Genomic DNA, 21,379 nt, shown 5'->3' with positions numbered 1-21,379 from the left:
TCCCATTGCCCTGACTGCAGTTAGAGCTTCAGCCAGGTAGCCCCTCTCTCCTGACACACGGGAGAACCCACACAAGAAGAGGGGGAGAAGAAGGATCTGAAATATTTTCCTTGAAGCTTGAATTGGTTTTTATTTTTTTATTTGTTTTATTTGATGTGTTGTGAAGCGCTTTGAGGCTTTTTCTTTAAAATATAAAGCGGTATAGAAATGAAATGAATAATAAGGATAATTTCATTGCCAAAAGTAAAAAATGGCACCTCGGCATTCCATTGTGGCAACCGTAGCCTAGGTTTAAGGAGACATTTAGCAATTAACTGATAGATATCTGAGTTTTTAATCCTACCATGGAAGGCAGGGCTTCCTCTCCCATTAATAAGGCTGAAGGGGACCGAAGCACAAGATGGTGGTTGTGGAGCCTTCGTTTCCAGTATTTTCTTTTGATCGCTCTTGATAATAATTATATTATCACTCCCCTCACCCCGGAATAAATCCAGTTAACCGCTCCACCTGTTTCTTTGTTGTTAGATCATTTGGTTGCAATGCCGTCGCACAAGAAGAGGAAGATAGATTTGGAGTGCCGCATTTTCAATAAGAAATGGACACACGACTATTTCTTTGTGGAGCTGAAAGGCATGCCCGTGTGCCTCATTTGTGGTGAGGCCCTCTCCATCCTGAAGAAGGCCAACCTGCAGAGGCACTACAGGACGAAGCACATCCAGTACGAGGAGTTCCAAGGGCAGCTGCGCGAGGAGAAGGTCAAGGCGCTGAAAATGGACCTGCACGCCCAGCAAGGCATTGCCCCGGAACCAAGGAAGGAAATGGACAGCGTGGAGCAAGCCAGCTTCATGGTGAGCGAGCTGGTCTCCAAAAAGCTCCGCCCGCTCTCCAGAGGTGAGCTGGTGAAGGAGTGCATTGTGGCCACTGCCGCTCTCTTGGCCCCAGAGAAGCTGAAGCTCTTTGAGAGCGTGAGCTTCTCTTGCAGGAGGGGGCCAGCTCACAGCAAGAACTCGACTCGGGGAATGGAGGGGTCGCTTGCAAGGGGCCCCCGATTACCAGAGGTGAACTTGGAAAGCCAGCTGCTAGCGGCCACATTGTTGATGCCGCCAGGCAAAAGTGAGCTTGAAAAAGAAACACAGCCACAAGTGTCACACTGAAAAGCTGCTGAGTTGAATGTTTATCATTATTTTATATATATTCACTTCTTTATTTTTTTCTTAAGTTTTTCATCATCAGAATTTTATCATTTGTACACCTCCCATCTAACTGCGTTGCCCTACTGCTCTGGGTGGCTTCCAACAAAATATTAGAAACACAAGAGCCCTCAAACAGTAAAATCTTCAGCTGTGAAGTTATATAATTTTTACATTTTTTATCTTGCAGATTATACAAGATGGTTCTGGAATTGGTTGGCTCCGTCTAACACTTCCTCTTGCTCTGCCAAGCAATGGGCATCAATCCCCACTGCTTCTGTTTGGACCCCGCTCCCACAAAATAGATTTTTCCAATGGGTCACTGGCGTTTCATTTAACAAATAACGAAATGTTCCCCACAGCAGAGTGTTTAAGTGTAGGCTGGTGCCAAAGGTAGAGGCAAATGGTTGCAATGTCTATATATCTATATTGCTTGGCTATATTCCTTTTTTTCTTCCGTTACGGACTTTCAAGAAATCGACCCGGTGGTGAGGCAGGGATTGGGTGATCTTTCCTCTTTGAGGCACAGTTTGTTCCTTTGTACGTTCAAACATGAAAAATAAAAGTGAGCCAGAACGAAAAAATGGTTACAGAATATTTACCTGGCGAAAGGCTGGCATCCTGTGGCCCCTTCAGATGTTGTTAGATTTCAACTCACGTCTTCCCTGGCATTGGCCATCCTGGCTGGGACTCATGGGAGCTGGAGTCCAATGATCTCTGAAGGACCACAGGTTTCCTTGCGTCTAGGTCCACAAATGCCAGGGACAATTCAAATCCCTCCTCAGTCGTGAAGCTCTGAGTGTCTTAAAGCCAGTCACCATCTTCATGTGAAACCTCCCTCACAGGGTTGCTGTGTGCGTGAAAGCAATATATCTTGTGGTGGGCTTGATGAGGGAAGTGTGCAACAGAAATGTAATTCATAGGTAAGAAGACAGGAAATAGTTCTGAATCTGATTGAAAAGAAAGCATTCTTTGTCTCCATATAGCATATAGCAGGGCTGGGGCCCATGTGTTGTTGAACTCCAGTTGAAGTCCCAGCGTCTGGTTCCTCAGCCCTCTGCACTCTCTCTCTGGAAACCTCCAGCTGCCAGGTGACAGGAACCAGCCAATGCCTTATAGTTCAGAAACAGACTGCCAGGAACTGGGATTGCAAGTTGCCAATCTGGGAAATTTAGGCAAGCATCAACATATTCGGTTTCCATGCTTATGAATGTTGATTTGGATCAGATCGTCTGAGGTGAAGAAATATTAGGGGAAATATCTGCTTGAGGATAGTTTTGACAGCAATTCGGGGAACTGGGAATATTTCTAGGTCCATCAGGGTTGATGGACCAGTAAATAGCTAGAGAGGATTAAGGTGTGTCTTGGTGGGGTGGGGGTGGAATTAGGCCTTGTTTCTTGTGTGGCAGATAAGAGATTCCATAGTTCTTAAGGGTGAAAGTTTGCTGCCTGTCAAAATGATACTTGAGCCTTTTTTTTTCCTTTCAAAAAACCAAAACAAAACAACCCAAACATGGCAGCTGGTCTAGTCAAGCAGGAAAATATACCGTATTTTTCGCTCTATAACACGCACCTGACCATAACACGCACATCGTTCTTAGAGGAGGAAAACAAGGGAAAAAACATTCTGAATGAAACAGTGGATGTATCATTTTTGTGCTTCATGCTGTGGCCACAGACATGTGATCTGATGGTGAATTTGGGGTGACCCAATGCAAAGATCCTGAGAATCCCTGTGGAGCCATGCTTTGTAACCATGTTTTTGCACCATTGCAGCCCCAGGCAACAGTGGGTGCGTGCTTTTTTTGGTGCAGGCTGTAGCCATGGACATGCTATGTGATCTGATGGTGAATTTGGGGTGACCCAATGCAAAGATCCTGAGGATCCATGTGGATCCATGCTTTTTAACCATGTTTTTGCACCATTGCAGCCCCAGGCAACAGTGGGTGTGTGATTTTTTTGGTGCAGGCTGTAGCCATGGACATGCTATGTGATCTGGTGGTGAATTTGGGGTGACCCAATGCAAAGATCCTGAGGATCCATGTTGATCTATGCTTTGTAACCACATTTTAAGTGGGGAGCGAAGGAAAAACAAAGAAGGGACATGAGAGGGGTGTGCAGAGAAGCAGCTGGCTAAGAATGCTGGAGAGGGATTTAACGGGTGGGAGGCAAAAGTTCCCCCCCAAGCCAGCCATCTCTCTCTCTCTCTCTCCCTCCCCCTCCCCCCCTCTCCCTCTCCCTCCCCCACTCTCTCTCCCTCTCCCCCAGCAGTACCGGAGCACAGAGACGACACTTTCCCCTCTGCTTGCCTGGAGGGGAGGGGCTTTCCCTGCTCTTTGTTCCGTTTCAGCAATCACAGCAACGAAACAGAGGAGGGTGGGCAGTAAGACCCTGAGGCAGAATACAGGAAAGCTGCCACTTCCTCTTTTCAGGTTTCCCTTCTCTGTGACTCGCGATTTGACTTTTGCTTGATTTTTTGGCTCCAGGGACCACACATTCGCTCCATAACACGCACAGACATTTCCCCTTCCTTTTTAGGAGAAAAAATCTGCGTGTTATAGAGGGGAAAATACGGTAAGGTTCATTTGTGAAGTTACCTGTTTAGCTCCGAGCTTTGTTTACATCTGTCCTTTTTAGCAAACAAATCCACATAATTGTTGGTGGCTGTCAATGTTCTTGTCAAATAGAACTAATTAAAAGTTTTTACTGTTAAAAAAAGTTGTGAAAAATACTTTCAGCTGAAGTTGCAAACACACTGATCCTGATCCCTGTACAGTCGTACCTTGGTTCTCGAATTTAATCCGTTCTGGGAGTCCGTTTGATTCCTGGAACTGTTCGAGAACCAAGGCACGGCTTCCGATTGACTGCAGGAGCTTCCTGCACTCAATCAGAAGCTGTGTCGGACATACGACTTCTGAAACATTTGAGTTGCAAGGCGTTTGACATTCAAGGTATGGCTGTATTACATATGCACTACAGTTGGGTTGAAACAGTTCTCTTTACACTTACCTGATTTGCACTTAATAATTTATCATAATAATTTATTATTTATACCCCGCCCATCTGGCTGGGTTTCCCCAGCCACTCTAGGCAGCTTCCAACAGAATATTAAAATACAATAGTCTGTTAAACATTAAAAGCATCCTAAACAGGGCTGCCTTCAGATGTCTTCTAAAAGTCTGTTAGTTGTTTTTCTCTTTGACATCTGGTGGGAGGGTGTTCCACAGAGCGGGTGCCACTACCGAGAAGGCCCTCTGCCTGGTTCCCTGTAACTTGGCTTCTCACAGGGAGGGAATCACCAGAATGCCCTCAGCGTGGACCTCAGTGTTTGGGCAGAACAATGGGGGTGGAGATGCTCCTTCAGGTATACTGGACCGAGGCCTTTCTAAAGGTCAGCGCCAACACATTGAATTGTGCTCGGAAACGTACTGGGAGTTACTGGAATAACAGTCTCAACAGAATGGAATGCCTCCCTCATGTGAGTAACACACATGAGGGCTACTGTCAAAGGAAACTACATCTTAAAACATTCTCATTTATGGAAATTAAACCATCATCCTTAGCACTTTCCCCAGACTTAGAGAAACCAGCGAGCCTTAAAACAAGGAGAGCAAAAAGCTCAAAGACAGAGGGCACTTAGCGGCACCCATAGAGGAGATGATTATGATGATAGCTCCATTGATGTCAGTGAGCTTATTCTGAATAAAACAACCCATTGGTTTGTAGACCTCAGATCTCCAGAGGAGGAAATAAGGGGATTTGTGTCAGGGAACAGCTTCCAAACCCTGCTGCCAATGCATTCTCCTCCTAGCTACACTTGCTATTCGCAGTTCATTGTCTTCTGGATCAGTGCCTTAATCTTTTGTAGATTCTGTATGTTGTGACGTGGGGTTTGTGATTCAGCTCTCTTGACATAACATGCCAGAGTCAGTTCTCTAGTAACACTTCTTTATTAAAGCAAACAAGACTGAGACCTGAGGAGGGAAGAGCTACATTTATAGGGACAGGGAACTAGCTAGAAAGGATACATTTTGGAGGGAACAATATCAGGCAATCACAGTCCTGCCTTTTGGAGGAAACCAATAAGACAGAGGATCCAAATACAGCGGCTTAAATGAACCAATAGTAGCTGTACCCTCTGGAACCAAAAGGCAGTTACTTTACCCTAATGCAAATACAGACAATAATAATACAGATATAAAATCCTTTGACTCAATACACAACACTGTATATCAGAGCATAGCCATTGAGGTGTCCCCAGATGTTGGTGTCCAGTTCCCATCAGTTTCAGCCAGCAGGGATGACAGTCAAGGATGATGGAAGCTGTAATCTGGAGCTCACCACCTGGACTATGCTGCCCTATATCCTTCCCATTGAAACAAATGTGAAAATAAATTTTGGACGCTATAGATTTATCCTGGTCTGGTGCATGCAATGCCTTTTGTTTTGCAGCTGCATGATTTGTGCTTGTATAGTGGTGGCCATTGGCTATAAACAATAAAATTTATAGATACAGTAGATTGAACTGCAAAAAATAAGTAATAAAATAATAAAACGATTATTATTTTTTGTTCCTCACTCCCAAATGGTGTGTGTGTTTTTGGTTATATTGTGCTTTTGGTTATATTGGGGGTGGGGGGCGGAGAAGTATGAAGGCCAAAACTGCTCCCCTCCTCTGCTAAATGGATGCAGGAGACCAGAGGCAGCGAATGAAAAAGCAGGGAAAGACAAACCCTCCAAGTGCCAGTATTTTCCAGGGATGTCCCTGATTTAGAGAAGCCATCCTGGTTTCTGATTTGATCCCAGAATGTCTCGCTTTTCCTTAGGGTCTCCCTATTTTCATTGAAGAAATGCTGGAGGGAATGGAGTTATCCAACCCACGGGCCCTCTGAAGGCAATCCTGTATAGGAAAGTTTTTTAGGAAGGAAGTCTAAACAGAGTTAAATTTGAGAAAATTAGGATAAGATTGTATATTCGTGTTGAAAAATTAATAAAAATTATTTTTTAAAAAATGAAAGTTTTTTTAATGTTTAATGTTTTATTATGTTTTTATACATGTTGGAAACTTCCCAGAGTGGCTGGGGCAACGTAATAAGATGTGTGGTGTATAAATAGTAAAATTATAGTTATGGAATGGGATGTCCCTATTTTCATCAGATTGGGTCGGTTGCTGGAGCTAAGTGATTGCATGATCCCAACCAGCAGAGCTGGGAACTGGACTGCCTCCTCCAGCTACCCATTCGGGCTGCAGGCATAGCTGTCAACCTTCCCTTTTTTGCCGGAAATTCCCTTATTCCAGTGCCATTTCCCGCTGCTATCCCGGGCTGTTGGATATCCTGTAGACTTGTCCCCAGGACAGGTGAGGCTGCTGATCCCTTATTTTCAAATCTGAAAATTGACAGCTATGGCTGCAGGGTGGCATCGTCCCAGCTTTCTGGAAATATTTGCTGATAAGGAAACCAGTGACTGCACATCGGATCACAAGGAGACTTATTTGTGCAACATTCTGGATATCTTATAAGATGCCATGTAGATTCCAACGATACAATAAATTTTGAGGGACAGCGCAAGGGGGCGCATCCAGCCTCGCAGCCTCCCAGGGCCCAACCCACAGCCAGCGAGCTCCGATGCCCAGAGAGGCAGGAAACGGGGCCAGCCAGGGGGACTCGAGAGCGGCTGCACTTTCCTGTCCCCCGCCGAGGAGAGCGGAGGAGCAGCGGCCCGTGGCCTGGCGAGTTTCCCCGGAGAGGAGCTGGATTCCGCTGCAGGGACGGAGCGAGGAGTCCGAGGTGCAGGAGGCGGGAGGAGGAGGAGGAGGAGAGCACGTGGGCCTGGCAGGATCAGGCCCCGAGCCCAGCTAGAGGCTGCAGGGCGCCCCCCAACCGGGTCCAAGGTCCAATGAGGGGTCCAAGGCAGCTGCTGCTCCGCGATGGACGATGCATATAGTCGCTCACGGATCAGCGGCGTACCTGGGACTTTTGCCTCCCCTGTCCCTGTCCCTCATCAGGGAGCCCCGTCCTCTTCCACGGTCCTCCCCACGGGGGAGAGGGAAGGCGAGGCAGGGGGGAAAGTGCAGCAGGGGCCCCCGTCTCACTCTGCAGCCCCCTGACACCCTTTGCAGGCCACTATTCCTTCCCCCCCTCCTCTGCCAGTGCCATTGATAAACCTATCGCCCTCATTTGTGAATTGGTCTGATCGCCTTTGAAAGCCCTCTTTTCTCTTGTAGTAATGATGTCCATCAGATTCATTTAGCAAGGAAATGGCTTCTTTTGTCTTCCCCAAATCAAGGTACAGTGGTGCCTCGCAAGACGAAATTAATTCGTTCCGCAAGTCTCTTCGTCTTGCGGTTTTTTCGTCTTGCGATGCACGGTTTCCCATAGGAATGCATTGAAAATCAATTAATGCGTTCCTAGGGAAACCGCCTTCAGACCAGGTCCGGGGACAGTCTGTCCCCCGACCTCTTCTGAAGGCTGGGGGGGGACGGGGACAAGGGCTTTTCTTCCCACTGCCAGCCTTCAGAAGGCTGTTCTGAAGGCTGGCGGTGGGAAGAAAAGCCCTTCTTCCCACCTCCCGCCCCGCAAGCTCCGGGGACAGGAGGGCTTTGCTGCCGACCGCCAGCATTTTAAAAGCCCCTGCTGTCCCGGGGCGATTTTAAAATGCTGGCGGGCGGGAGCGAACGCTTCGCTCCCGCCCGCCAGCATTTTAAGATCGCCCGGGGCAGCGGAGAAGTCTCCGCTGTCCCAGGAAGGCAGGTGGGGGGAGCAAAGACTTTTGCCCCCGCCTGCCTTCAGAAGAGGTCCAGGACCTCGTTCCGATGCCCGGCGGTGGGGTGAGAGGTTCCCGCCCCCCCGCCCCGCTTCGGAGCAGCGTTCCGAAGCGGGGCGGCTGGGGCAGGTGTTCCCGCCCCCCCACCCCGCTTCGGAGCAGCGTTCCGAAGCGGGGCGGCTGGGGAAGGTGTTCCCGCCCCCCCGCCCCGCTTCGGGGCAGCGTTCCGAAGCGGGGCGGCTGGGGCAGGTGTTCCCGCCCCCCCGCCCCGCTTCGGGGCAGAGTTCCGAAGCGGGGCGGCTGGGGCAGGTGTTCCCGCCCCCCCGCCCCGCTTCGGAGCAGCGTTCCGAAGCGGGGCGGCTGGGGCAGGTGTTCCCTCCCCCCCGCCCGGCTTCGGAGCACCGGGAGAAGCGATCTCCCCGCAGCCCCTTGCTTCAAAAGAGGTCCGGGGGCAGCGGGGAAGAAGCGCTGCGCTTCCCGCTGCCCCCGGACCTCTTTTGAAGCAAGGGTTTGTGGGGAAAAGCGATCTCCCCGCAGCCCCTTGCTTCAAAAGAGGTCCGGGGGCAGCGGGAAGCGCTTCCCGCTGTCCCCGGACCTGGGGCTGCGGGGAGAAGATCGCTTCTCCCCGCCGCCCCTTGCTTCAAAAGAGAAGACCCGCTGTCCCCTGGGCAAGCTTCGTTTTGCGAAGCAAGCCCATAGGGAAATTCGTCTTGTGAGGCAACTCGAAAACGAAAAAACCTTTCGTTTTGCGAGTTTTTCGTCTCGCGAGGCGTTCGTCTTGCGGGGTGCCACTGTACACTGTGCCTCCACATGGAGGCTCTGTTGATCTGTCACGGCTAATAAAACAGCTAATAGATCTATTTCCCGGAGAAGGCACCTGATCTTTTCCCAAGCTGTCAAAGCTAGTGACCTCTTGTGTCTGCGTGTAAATCAGTGAGACAGGCTTAAACCTGTCTCATTAATTGTTTTATTTCCACCTTCCTCAGTAAGGCTGCAGAGTTTTCAGATGAAGGCTGAGGGTTGAAGTGGGTGACAGTTTAGAGAATGCAGAAGAAAGGAGGATTCTTAAGATGTGTGGCATATGGAAATGAATTAATGATAATAAAAAGTTGAAGACAGTATTGTAAAAGACTGAGGAAGGCGAAATTGAAATTAGCTATTCATGTTCAGATTATTACTCATTTCATTTCTATACTGCTTCATATTTCTAATTTTTTTATAATAACTTTTATTAAAATTTTCACAATATCTCCAATCATACAATTTTCCAAATCACATATTTTGACTTTTTGAACCTCCCTCAGCTCCTCTGACAATCATCCGTAATTAAATTTCTACCTTCACATTCCTTAATTATAGTATTGCCTTCAAGTAAAATCTTTCTATCCTCGTTTACATTCTTGCAATATTCCTTATTTTTTCCACAAAGCTTCTTTAAAACACACTAGCGTTGTTTGTTCCTCACATACACTCTTCAAATATTCTCTGAATTTTCCCCAGTCCTCTAGGAACTTGTGGTCTCTTTGAAGTCTGATTTTTCCAGTTAATTTATCTAGTTCTGCGTAATCTGTTAGTTTTTTTCTCCATTCTTCCAAAGTCGGTAATTCTTCTTGTTTCCATTTTTGGGCCATCAATGTTCTCGCTGCTGTTATTGCGTACTGAAAGAGTTTACAGTCCCTCTTATTTATTTCATTTCTAGTTATTCCCAGTAGGAAGGTTTCTGGTTTCTTTACAAAGCTATATTTCAGCATTTTCTTTAACTCATTATATATCATTTCCCAGAACCCCTTCACTTTCTTACACTCCCACCACATATGAATAAAAGTACCCTCTTTCTCTTTACATTTCCAACATTTGTTACAGGTTTTATACATTTTTGCCAATTTAACTGGTGTTATATACCATCTGTATACCATTTTCATACCATTTTCTTTTAACATAGTACATGCTGTAAACTTCAGATTTTCATTCCATATTTTTTGCCAGTCTTCCATATCAATACTATACCCTAAATCTCTGGCCCAGTGAATCATTACAGATTTAACTTCCTCATCCATCGTGTGCCATTCCAATAATATTTTATACATTTTTGAGATTATCTTACAATCATTGTTAACAATTTCCGTTTGAAATTTCGAATCTTTTTCTTTATACCCTTTTTCTTTCACATCCTTTTTAAACATATCATTTATCTGGTAGTAGTGCAGCCAATCAAATACATGTTCTTTTACTTGCTCGTATGGCTTCAATCTCCATTTCTCTCCTTCTTTTACCACTAAATCTCCATAAGTAATCCAATTACTCCTCATATTAATTTTCTTGACTCCCATAACCTCTAATGGGGATAACCAATGTGAAACCCCCATTTCTAATAGATTTTTATATCTGTCCCATACTTCGATTAACTATTTCCGGAAGATATGGTTTTCAAACAATTTATAACCTTTTTTCTTCTCTTGCCATAGATACGCATGCCACCCAAATCTGTTATTTGCTTCATATTTTTAAGGAAAAAAATCTAATTAGTAATTAGAGAGAAATCTCATTGCAGTTTGTGTCCATAGGATGTTGAGAACATTAACTCTGTAGATCCAGGAGTTCTCTCCTCCTGATAGTCTTAGATTTGATTGTTCTTTCCGATAGAACAGGAGGAACGAAACATTTATGGGCTTAAAGCTGCATTAATTCTGGAGGCCACATTCCAGTGAGCTTTGAGGCCAATGTATGCACATGCATGCGCACACAGAAAAGATATGCAGACCATAAAGTCACATGCACACACTCACCAGAGGTGCTGCACACACTCACCAGACATGCCATCTAGCATACATACAAGTCTTGCAAACACAATCAGTATGTTTAGACCTTCCAACCCCAGTCTTGGGGGGAGGAGAAATAAGAGCACAAGAAGACCCTGCTGAATTAGCAATGAGATCTGTGGAAAAAAGTCCCTTCTGATTGTTCTTTAGAAATCCTCTTTAAAGAGCAGCCAGAGGGATCATTTATTTTCCTTTTGCCCCATTTCAGCACTGTGCTGGTTTGTGCTGAAATTGGAGTTGAAAAGATCTCTCTAAGGGCCCTTTAGGCACCTTTCTCTCCAGGACAGACAGAGATCTTCATCCTATGATCAGATCAGGAGATGGAAACGGCAGGGACTAGCAGGACACACCCTGAGGCTTGGCAAGCCATATGCAGCCAATGGACTGCAAGTTAGAATATCTTCAGTAAAGAGAGTTTGTGACCATCAAATATAAAATATTTTGGAGTGGGTTGTTTGATTTTGTTGGCCAATGTTCCTTTTGTCTGTTTGTTTGTTTCTTAGACTGTGCAGATACCATACATTTAAAGCACGTGGCTTCCCCCAGAGAACCACAGGACCTGTAGTTTATTGCTAGAGTTCTCAACACCCCTAACAAACTGCAGCTGGCAGGATTTCTTGGGTGAAGTCATGTACTTTCAATGTTAGGTGGGTCTGTCGCAGCCTTAATCATATACAAAGATCTGTTGCTGCCTTTCCAACATGCTAGAAGTTGCAGCCAGGATCAGCATTCCCTGTCCACTGAACATGCTCAGTCCTCTCACTGGGTTGTTTTTGGATTTCCCTCCCACTGCCTTGGTTCCCCCACCCCCAAATATTATTTGTACTTCCATAAATCTTGATGTTTCCCCCAGTCTTTGGATAACTTCCCCTCGTGGAGTCATTTGGGTGACATAATGATTGTCATTCACAGCCTGAACATCAGAAATAGAAAGAGTAATAATATATTTCAAAAACTGGCTAATGGTTAAAATGTGCTTTTGTTTTTATTCTTGTGTTGTATTTTACTTTGTGTCTAATTCTTTTCCAGCAGGGTGGTGTAAAAATGGAAGAGCAGGGACCCAGGAGACCCATTCAAAGGGAAAGACTGGAGTGCAAAGGAAGGAAACCTCCTGCCGGCCAAGTTGGGGCCATCAGAGATCTTCTGCCTCGGGCAGATTTATGTCAGATTAAGCAGGAGCAAGAGGAGGGGCAGCCGCAGCAGCACTGGGATGCCCAGAAGCAGGATTTCCTGAAGACGATGCAGCTCCCTCGTTCACGATGGGAAACCCCACAGGCTCCCAGTCCTCCCCAATCTGGGAATAGTGTCCTCTCCTTCAGGGGAGCTGCAGATGCCAGTCGGTGGCCAAGTGGGAGAGTAGGGGGAGCAGACCAGACCCTGCTCCCAGACACTGAGGGGCTTTTGGGAAAGGTAAGTGCCCTCCTTCTTGTAAAGAAGCTGGTAAAATGCGGTCTTGACTTTGCTACCACTCAGTGGATTTGTAACTGGTGACTGACCGAACCCAAACGGTGGTCATCAATGGTTCCTCTTCATCCTGGAGAAGAGTGACTAGTGGGGTGCCACAGGGTTCTGTCTTGGGCCCAGTCTTATTCAACATCTTTATCAACGACTTGGATGATGGACTCAAGGGCATCCTGATCAAATTTGCAGATGACACCAAACTGGGAGGGGTGGCTAACACCCCAGAGGACAGGATCACACTTCAAAACGACCTTGACAGATTGGAGAACTGGGCCAAAACAAACAAGATGAATTTTAACAGGGAGAAATGTAAAGTATTGCACTTGGGCAAAAAAAATGAGAGGCACAAATACAAAATGGGGGACACCTGGCTTGAGAGCAGTACATGTGAAAAGGATCTAGGAGTCTTGGTTGACCACAAACTTGACATGAGCCAACAGTGTGACGCGGCAGCTAAAAAAGCCAATGCAATTCTGGGCTGCATCAATAGGAGTATAGCATCTAGATCAAGGGAAGTAATAGTGCCACTGTATTCTGCTCTGGTCAGACCTCACCTGGAGTACTGTGTCCAGTTCTGGGCGCCACAGTTCAAGAAGGACACTGACAAACTGGAACGTGTCCAGAGGAGGGCAACCAAAATGGTCAAAGGCCTGGAAACGATGCCTTATGAGGAACGGCTAAGGGAGCTGGGCATGTTTAGCCTGGAGAAGAGGAGGTTAAGGGGTGATATGATAGCCATGTTCAAATATATAAAAGGATGTCACATAGAGGAGGGAGAAAGGTTGTTTTCTGCTGCTCCAGAGAAGCGGACACGGAGCAATGGATCCAAACTGCAGGAAAGAAGATTCCACCTAAACATTAGGAAGAACTTCCTGACAGTAAGAGCTGTTCGACAGTGGAATTTGCTGCCAAGGAGTGTGGTGGAGTCTCCTTCTTTGGACGTCTTTAAGCAGAGGCTTGACAACCATATGTCAGGAGTGCTCTGATGGTGTTTCCTGCTTGGCAGGGGGTTGGACTTGATGGCCCTTGTGGTCTCTTCCAACTCTATGATTCTATGATTCCTCTCACCTGGGTTTCCAGCACCTGGAGGTCACAGGTCCAGTGCCTCTAGACATGGAGGTTCTGCTTAGCTTTGGTGGTGAATATTCCTCCTCCCTGCAGTTTCTCTCTAATCCACTTTAAAAAGGTTTGCTAGACCAAACCTTACATGGCAGGTTTGCGATCATATCTCCTGCTATTCTTACTTTACCTAAAGAGCTGCAGGTCACTCTGAGTTTTATCAGAGCAGAAGCTGTGTCAGAAGAGGTGACCTTCCACCAACCCCCGTTTTCCTCCTCTAAATTGCCTCCATTTCCAAAATGATCTTTTCTCCCCACTGAGGTAAAAATCTTGGCACGTCTTGCAGCCTCAGCAATCCCATGTGTTGTCGCATTAAATAAGACTGGCCTACCTTGCAAGGTTGTTGCAAGATCTATTAAGATAATGGCCAGGTTCAGATGACTGAATCACAGCCTGAAAAGCTGGGTTAAAAATAGGAACAGTTTTTAATGCATTGCTGCAGCAAAGTTACGCTAAAATCTAAGTTGACCCAAGATTAAAACAAAAAACTATAGCCGCCACCGCATTCTCCTGGCCCCCACAACCAGAATGCATCACTCCAGGAAGGACTCCCACCCAACCTTTAGTGAGAGAGGGGAAAAGAGAAGGACTCTAAATGGGTAGTTGCACAAATTTACCAGCTGTGGTCCTGCACTGGCAGCAAGGCTAACAAACAGGGGAGCTGGGAACGTGCTGGTCCCATATCTCCCTGCATCTGCCTCCTGACCTAATTGTCCCAGCCTACCTCATGGTTTGGCCGGCCCTGAGGGTGAACTGTGCTGAAACCAGGCAATTTCTTATGAGCCATAACAAACAAACTTTCCATTTTGCCCAAACCAGGAAACTGCAGCTGCCAGCTTTGGAACAAGCTGGGATATTAAGCTAATTTCAAACTGTGCTTGGTGAAAACAGGAAACTCTGGCTGATCAGTGGCTTCGTGGTTTGACTGAGCCCACTGATAGCAGGAAAAATAGGAAGCCCTGTTGCGTTCAAAAGGGTTGTTTGGACAGAGTCTCTGATCAGCATGCGCAGCAGGACAGGCTTAAAAAGGTAAAGGACCCCTGACAATTAGGTCTAGTTGTCACCGACTCTGGGGTTGTGGTATTCATCTCGCTTTATTGGCCGAGGGAGCTGGCATACACCTTCCGGGTCATGTGGCCAGCATGACTAAGCCACTTCTGGCAAACCATAGCAGCGCACGGGAACGCCGTTTATCTTCCTGCCGGAGTGGTACCTATTTATCTACTTGCACTTTGACGTGCTTTTGAACTGCTAGGTTGCAAGGAGCAGGGACCGAGCAACGGGAGCTCACCTCACCCGGTCGCGGGGATTCGAACCGCCAACCTTCTTATTGGCAAGTCCTAGGCTGTGTGGTTTAACCCACAGCGCCACCCGCGTCCCAGGACAGGCTTAGGAAGCTATTATTATTATTATTATTATTATTATTATTATTATTACTTGCATCCTGCCTATCTGACTGGGTTGCCTCTGCCCATCTGGGTAGCTTCCAACAAAATAAAAACCGTCAACAATTTCCTTGTAAAAGGCTGCCTTCGGAAGTCTTCCATTTTGTAGAAATGGCCTTCGGTTTTAAAGAATTGCCCTCTTTTCGGAATAATGTGGTGTAAACATGTATGTTGTCCTCTAGGTCCAAACACACAGAGACTCACACATAGTAGGAACAAGCAGTGCTTTAAAGTGCTTATCTTGCAAACTTGCCATCTACCGTAAGTTGTTTACTCCTGACCAAAGCTCCTGTTTCCCAAAAGGACAGGAGGGGGAGCAGAGGAGGAAACGGATGGGTTTGAAGGCTCTTTCTGCCTCTCTCCCCTGAGAAACAAGAGCAAAGGGTTTTTGCAGGGCAGGAGGACATCGGAGGAGGCAGTGAGGGCAGAGGGAGGAGTGGGCGGATCCACCGCCTCTCCCAGGGGGTCCAGATGCAAGCAAGGGGCTTCCTTCATCTCCATGCAAGGGCCACCCATGTATTCAGAGCTGTCCTTTGCAGATTAACTCTTAACTTCCAAGGGATCTACTCTCAGGCCACTAATGTGCATACCGTGCCAGCCTTAGGAAGGAAGGTGGGACAGGCAGGTGAAAGGAATTGCCAAAGGTGTTTGAAAATGGGTGGGGGCTCTTGGGAAGTGGGTGCCCAGTTGGGGCTTCTCCAGGGGCAGCGGAATGTCTTGGGCAGGAGAATCCCTGCAGGGGCTCTCAGACTCCCTTGGCTTCTTCTTCTTCCCCCCCTCCCAGGAAGCTGCAACTTGCTCTGGATTCTGCGCTCCTCAGGAAGCTGAACCTGCAAACCTAGCTGAGACTGAACCTGCAACCCTGGCCAGGAAGGAAGGAGGAAGATGGACGGTTGACCTGGTCAGGCTGTCTCCCACATCCCTCCCCACAACCTCTGAGCATTCCCTCCCAGGACCATTGGAGAAATCTGGTGAGTTCCAGGGGAGAGGAGATGGGGACAGGGATAGATGGATGGCGGAGGGAGAAAGAGGAAAAGATGGAGAGGAGACAAATGGAAGGAAGTTCCTGACAGGAAGAAGGAAGGGGTGAGGCCTTCTCCGGAGCAGCTCTTTGTTTCTTGAATCCTTTTCCTAAAGTAGTGGGGGCAGATTTTCTTCCTCCAGGCTTTGAAACCTTAGGTGTTATTTCCATGGCAGGAATAATTGATGATAATGATGTTGCACACCAATCCTGAACAATGGGTGAAGGGGAATGGAAATGTTTCCCATAATTATTTATAATTAATGTATTTAAATGGTTTCTATTACCTTTATTTTTTATAGACAGAGTCAGAATGATACATTCCACCAGCATCAAAACACAATAGATGCATGCACCTCCCCAGTTTGGTGGGCTTAAGGGACAAAGGACCCATTATCATGATACACAATTCCTGTGGCTGGAGGCTCTACACTTAAGAGTGGGCATATAAAGTCCAAGAGTGTCTGGTATTATAAGCAAATTGTGTAAACTTGCCAATCTTACAGACTGGGGTTGTTTGTGAGAGTGAGTGAATGGGATAATAATTTTAGCGCCCCTTGGTTCTCCCGCACAGACGGGAGACAACTCCAGTAGTAATTATCTCAAATGAATAAATCACTGTGGAGCTCAGTCTTCAGCCTGTTCATCCCAGCTTGCAGTTGCCGAGTCCTCCAGCAAAGAAGGCCCCACTTTCACTTTCTTTTCCCCTCTTCTCGCAGATTCTCTCGAGCCTATGATTTTTTGGACAGGCTATTTCGGGGGTGCTGTGTCAGAGCTCAAACTGGAGATAACAGTCTGTGCCCCCACCCCCCGTCACCCCCTCTTCCTGCTCTTTCTTCTTTCCTCCTGCTGCAGCTTGGCTGCTCCTCCCCTGCTTCACATTCCAACTGAATCACATCTCTTGCGTTCTCAGGCTCTGTCAGCGGAGGCACGAGAGGCTTGAGATTCACGGAGCTGACACCCTGTAATTTTGTCCGTCCCTAAGCTTCCATGGAGATATTGTGGTACAACCTTGGTGCAAATTTGAAAATAAGTACACAAAGCCAACAAAGAGACTCAGAGGTTTATAGTGGCACCAGCTCTCCTGGTCAATAATCCACTTTGTCAGACTGCAGCCCACAGAAGCTTAGGCAATAATACATTTATCAGCCTTTAAGGGCTGCAAAAGATGAATAAACAGAAGCGTAGAGAAATAGAGATGTGTCTAATAAACCAGTTCCAGCATAGATCTGTATTATAAAATGAAGATGCCTTAGTAAGTGTGAATGGAGTGATCATGTATTGCTCTTGCCATTATCTTGCCATTATTAGCTTTCGTAAAATTTGGAACCTCGAGAGGATAGTGGAGAATGAAGGTGTTACAATGAGAGAAGGTGCAGACTGGGATTGACAGTTGTTCAGTTCCATTTTTGTCTTTCTTGAAAGTCTAACAGGATTCTCTTTCCTTCCAGACTCCCAAACAGGTGAGGAAGATGAAAGTCAGAATTCTATGGAGCCACCTGTGAATTTATGCGAAAGAACAAAGAAATTGAGGATACAACAACAAACTCACAAAGGAGAGAAACGATTTGAATGTACGGAATGTGGAAAGAGCTTCAGTCGAAGTGGAAAACTTAGAATACACCAACGAACTCACACAGGGGAGAAACCATTTAAATGCATTGAATGTGAAAAGAGCTTCAGTCGAAATGATACACTTAGAATACACCAACAAACTCACACGGGGAAGAAACCTTTTAAATGTATTGAATGTGGGAAGAGTTTCAGCAAAAGTGGAACACTTAGAATACATCAACGAACTCATACGGGGGAGAAACCATTTAAATGTATTGAATGTGGAAAGTGCTTCAGTAGCAGTGAAAATCTTAGAAGACATCAACGAACTCACACGGGGGAGAAACCATTTAAATGTATTGAATGTGGAAAGAGCTTCAGTGAAAGTGGAGCATTTAGAATACATCAACGAACTCACACGGGGGAGAAACCATTTAAATGTGTGGACTGTGGAAAGAGCTTCAGTCGAAGTGGCACACTTAAAAGTCATCAGCGAAGTCATACAGGAGAGAAACCATTTAAATGTATGGAGTGCGTTAAGAGCTTCAGTCAAAGTAGACACCTTAGAATGCATCAGCTAAGTCATACAGGAGAGAAACCATTTAAATGTATTGAATGTGGAAAGAGCTTCATTCAAAATGGACTCCTTACAATACATCAACGAACTCACACAGGAGAAAAACCATTTAAATGTATGCAGTGTGGAAAGAGCTTCAGTCAGAACGGAGCACTTAAACTACATGAACAAATTCACACGGGGGAGAAACCATTTAAATGTATGCAGTGTGGAAAGAGCTTCAGTCAGAACGGAGCACTTAAACTACATGAACAAATTCACACGGGGGAGAAACCATTTAAATGTATTGAATGTGGAAAGTGCTTCAGTCGATATGAAATCCTTAGAATACATCAAAGAACTCACACTGGGGAGAAACCATTTAAATGTATTGAATGTGGAAAGAGCTTCAGTCAAAGTGGCGATCTTAGAATACACCAACGAACTCACACGGGAGAGAAACCATTTAAATGTACTGTATGTGGAAAGAGCTTCAGTCATAGTGGAACACTTAGAATACATCAACGAACTCACACGGGAGAGAAACCATTTAAATGTATGCAGTGTGGAAAGAGCTTCAGTCATAACGGAGCACTTAAAGTACATGAACAAATTCACACGGGGGAGAAACCATTTAAATGTATTGAATGTGGAAAGAGCTTCAGTCAAAGTGGCGATCTTAGAATACATCAAAGAACTCACACTGGGGAGAAACCATTTAGATGTCCTGAATGTGGAAAGAGCTTCAGTGCAAGTAGAACACTTAGAATACACCAACAAACTCACACGGGAGAGAAACCATTTAAATGTGTGGATTGTGGAAAGAGCTTCAGTCGAAGTGAGACACTTAAACGTCATCAGCGAACTCACACAGGGGAGAAACCATTTAAATGTATGCAGTGTGGAAAGAGCTTCCATGAAAGTAAAACACTTAGAATACATCATCGAACTCACACAGGGGAGAAACATCAGCTAACTCACACACGATGAAAAGTACAAGTGTATTGACTGTGGAAAGGGTTTCAGAGGGAGTGGAGACCTTAATATTCATTAGCAAATTCACACGGGGGAAACGATGTAAATGTATGAAGTTTTCTACACAGGGTTCACTACTTATATCAAGAAACTCATAAAGGGGGAAATCAGTTGTAAATGCATGGAATGATGTTTTAGTGTTTTTACTAAAATTTGTATACACATATGTATGTATAAAAGTAATGAAGGTCACATATACTAAAAGTAAGTTGCAACTTTTTGCTAGATAAACAGGGAGGGAGTGTGAATCTGGAATGCTCAAGGTGTGTGTTGAATCTGTTTAGTTTTCAGGTCTGCCTTTCACTGCCCAAATGATGGGCTGCCCTTGTCTTGTAGATCAGTATTCCAGGCGCTCATTACTTGGACTTTGCATAACCCATTGAAGACCTTTTTACTGATAGCATTTTCCAGCTGAATGAAAGGTCCCTGTGTTAAATGTTCATTTGGTATTGCTTTTGAAACTCATCTCCTTTTTTCTGTGCTCTTGTGTACCTGTTTAGAGCTGTTTTTATTAAATATTTTCTGCATTGGCTTTTGACCTGTGGAAGGTGACCAGTGAGGGTGTTTTTTTTGTTCCTTAGTTCACAGAAATGTTTTAAAGGAATGTGGAAGAATTAGGGCTAGGGGAGGTTAGTGAAAGGGACTGAGGAGTGGGAGACTGATTTGTTGTGAATGTGGGAGGTGGAGAGGAAGAGAAGAGAGAGCTCCGTTATTTGGTCAGGGCTGTGGCTAAAGGCCTTGGTCCAGCTTTTCTGGGAATTGTAGTCTCAGGATGTCCAATTGTAGTTGGCTGAGGAGGCTCAGAAACTTCTGAGAGGTTCCTCCCAGAACTACAGTTCCCAGAGTTCCTAGGAAGTGAAGATGGCTGTGAAGTCTCTGGACAAGGGTCAGCAACCTAAGGGCCACGGGCTGGTTCCGGCCCGAATGGGTTCTGGATCCGGCCCACGGAAGGTCCAGAAATCGCATCATGGTTCTGATTCATATAGTTTGGGCTGCACCATTCTTCTCTCTCTTTTTCTCTTCCTGACGGCGGCGCCTCTTCCCTCCCTTCTGGCTTCTCCCTGCCCTGCGGAGGAAGGGGGCTAGCCTTTGATTGGTGCCAGCAGCATTGTTTCCCTCTGATTGGCTGCAGAGTTCTTTCCTCCTCCCTCCCTCCTCCTAGAGCCTAGGGCCTGGGCTTTGTTTGTGCCAGTGTGATTACTCGATGGCTGCCATTTAAGGCAGCCCCTCTCCGGCCCTCAACTGGCTCACTGCTCCTGCCGCCGCAGCGAGTGGTTACTACACGATCCAAAGATTAAACAAAAAAATAATAAAGTTCTGAAGGTCCCAGTTCTGCACCGCAGCATATCTGTTCCGTTCTGAGACACCCTCCCAGGGTTCTGGGGTGTATGAAGCCATGTTTCCCTGTTTTTAACTCTGCTACCGAAACCGTCTTCCCCCTCCAGGACGGGAGAGCGGAGAACACGCGTCTTGCAGAAGGAACCGCTCGCTGCATTCGGTAGCGGAGTTAAAAACAGGGAATCAAGGCTTCATACACCCCAGAACCCTGGGAGGGTCTCTCAGAACGGAACAGATATGCTGCGGTGCAGAACTGGGACCTTCAGAACTTTATTATTTTTTTGTTTAATCTTTGGATCGTGTAGTAACGAAAGAATGCGCACTCATACTCCTTCCCGCAGCGAGGTTTGAGGACAGTGATCTGGCCCTCGACTTTAAAAGGTTGCTGAGCCCTGTCTCTGGGGGTGCAAAAAAGAATTTGGAAGTGTTTGTTTTAATTTTGGGGGCCATGCTATTTGACAACCCTCTCTTTTTCAAGAGCTAATTTCAGGGCTATGAGAGCCTAATGAAAAGCCTTTTGTTTGTTTTTAATAAAAAAAACCTTCAAAATGTGACAAATGTTTGTGGGGGCTCCACTTGTTGCTGCTGCTGCTGAGGGGGCCCTGGATCTCAGCCCCAAATGTCTGCCATGATGGTAGCAGGATGGGAGAAGTCAAGTGCCCAGAATCATAAAGGAAAAGTATTTTCTGCATCTTTCTTGAACGAAATGTATATGTCTGAAACCTCAGACAAAGCTCATGTTGACAGCATTGAAGCTGTTGTTCAGTAACCAATTAATGTCATATTTATCACTGCTGATAAATATGTCCTAAATAAACAACCATATATATTTGCCTTCTGGAAGGTGGGGCACGATGCTGAGGGAATCTGTATTATATCTGGAGGAGAGAAGGCGGAAGGGGGGGGAGCTCAGTGCACCCAGAAGACGCCAGTTGTTGGTTATAGTTGCATCTATACAAAGTGCATAGCCTTTGCCCCTCCATAAAGAAATGGGAAGGAGACAAGAGCTGGAATAGCTGACCAGAAGGAAATGTAACCTGGGAACTTCATGTTGCTCCCCAGCTCCCTGACCCCAA

The 21,379-nt window shown here is 46.1% G+C and overlaps 3 protein-coding genes across 4 annotated transcripts in view; all 3 read left to right on the top strand.

Annotated features, from left to right (window-relative positions):
- The window catches only part of LOC309362439 (general transcription factor II-I repeat domain-containing protein 2-like), a 29,788-nt gene that overhangs the window by 2,676 nt on the left and 5,733 nt on the right, over nucleotides 1–21,379 (top strand). For both annotated transcript variants that reach the window (XM_081931793.1, XM_081931791.1), the window contains exon 2: nucleotides 526–891. In XM_081931793.1, coding sequence (XP_081787919.1) covers nucleotides 526–891 — 366 coding nt within the window. The remainder of the gene's footprint in view (nucleotides 1–525; nucleotides 892–21,379) is intronic.
- LOC309362434 (uncharacterized protein) lies at nucleotides 6,876–19,517 on the top strand. Its single transcript, XM_081931784.1, has 4 exons — nucleotides 6,876–7,015; nucleotides 11,804–12,184; nucleotides 15,584–15,770; nucleotides 17,272–19,517. The coding sequence occupies exons 2-4, from the start codon at nucleotides 11,819–11,821 to the stop codon at nucleotides 18,918–18,920; spliced, it is 2,202 nt and encodes a 733-aa protein (XP_081787910.1). The 5' UTR covers nucleotides 6,876–7,015; nucleotides 11,804–11,818; the 3' UTR covers nucleotides 18,921–19,517.
- The window catches only part of LOC309362435 (uncharacterized protein), a 25,025-nt gene continuing 17,147 nt past the window's right edge, over nucleotides 13,502–21,379 (top strand). The window contains exon 1 of the mRNA XM_081931786.1: nucleotides 13,502–14,084. The gene's annotated coding sequence lies outside the window, so the exon portion shown is untranslated. The remainder of the gene's footprint in view (nucleotides 14,085–21,379) is intronic.

The sequence above is a fragment of the Podarcis melisellensis genome (genome assembly GCF_964234715.1).
Source record: "Podarcis melisellensis genome assembly, contig: HAP1_SCAFFOLD_263, whole genome shotgun sequence".
Lineage (NCBI taxonomy): Eukaryota > Metazoa > Chordata > Lepidosauria > Squamata > Lacertidae > Podarcis > Podarcis melisellensis.
The sequence above is the reverse complement of the archived record's forward strand: the minus strand, read 5'-3'. Positions and strand labels throughout refer to the sequence as shown.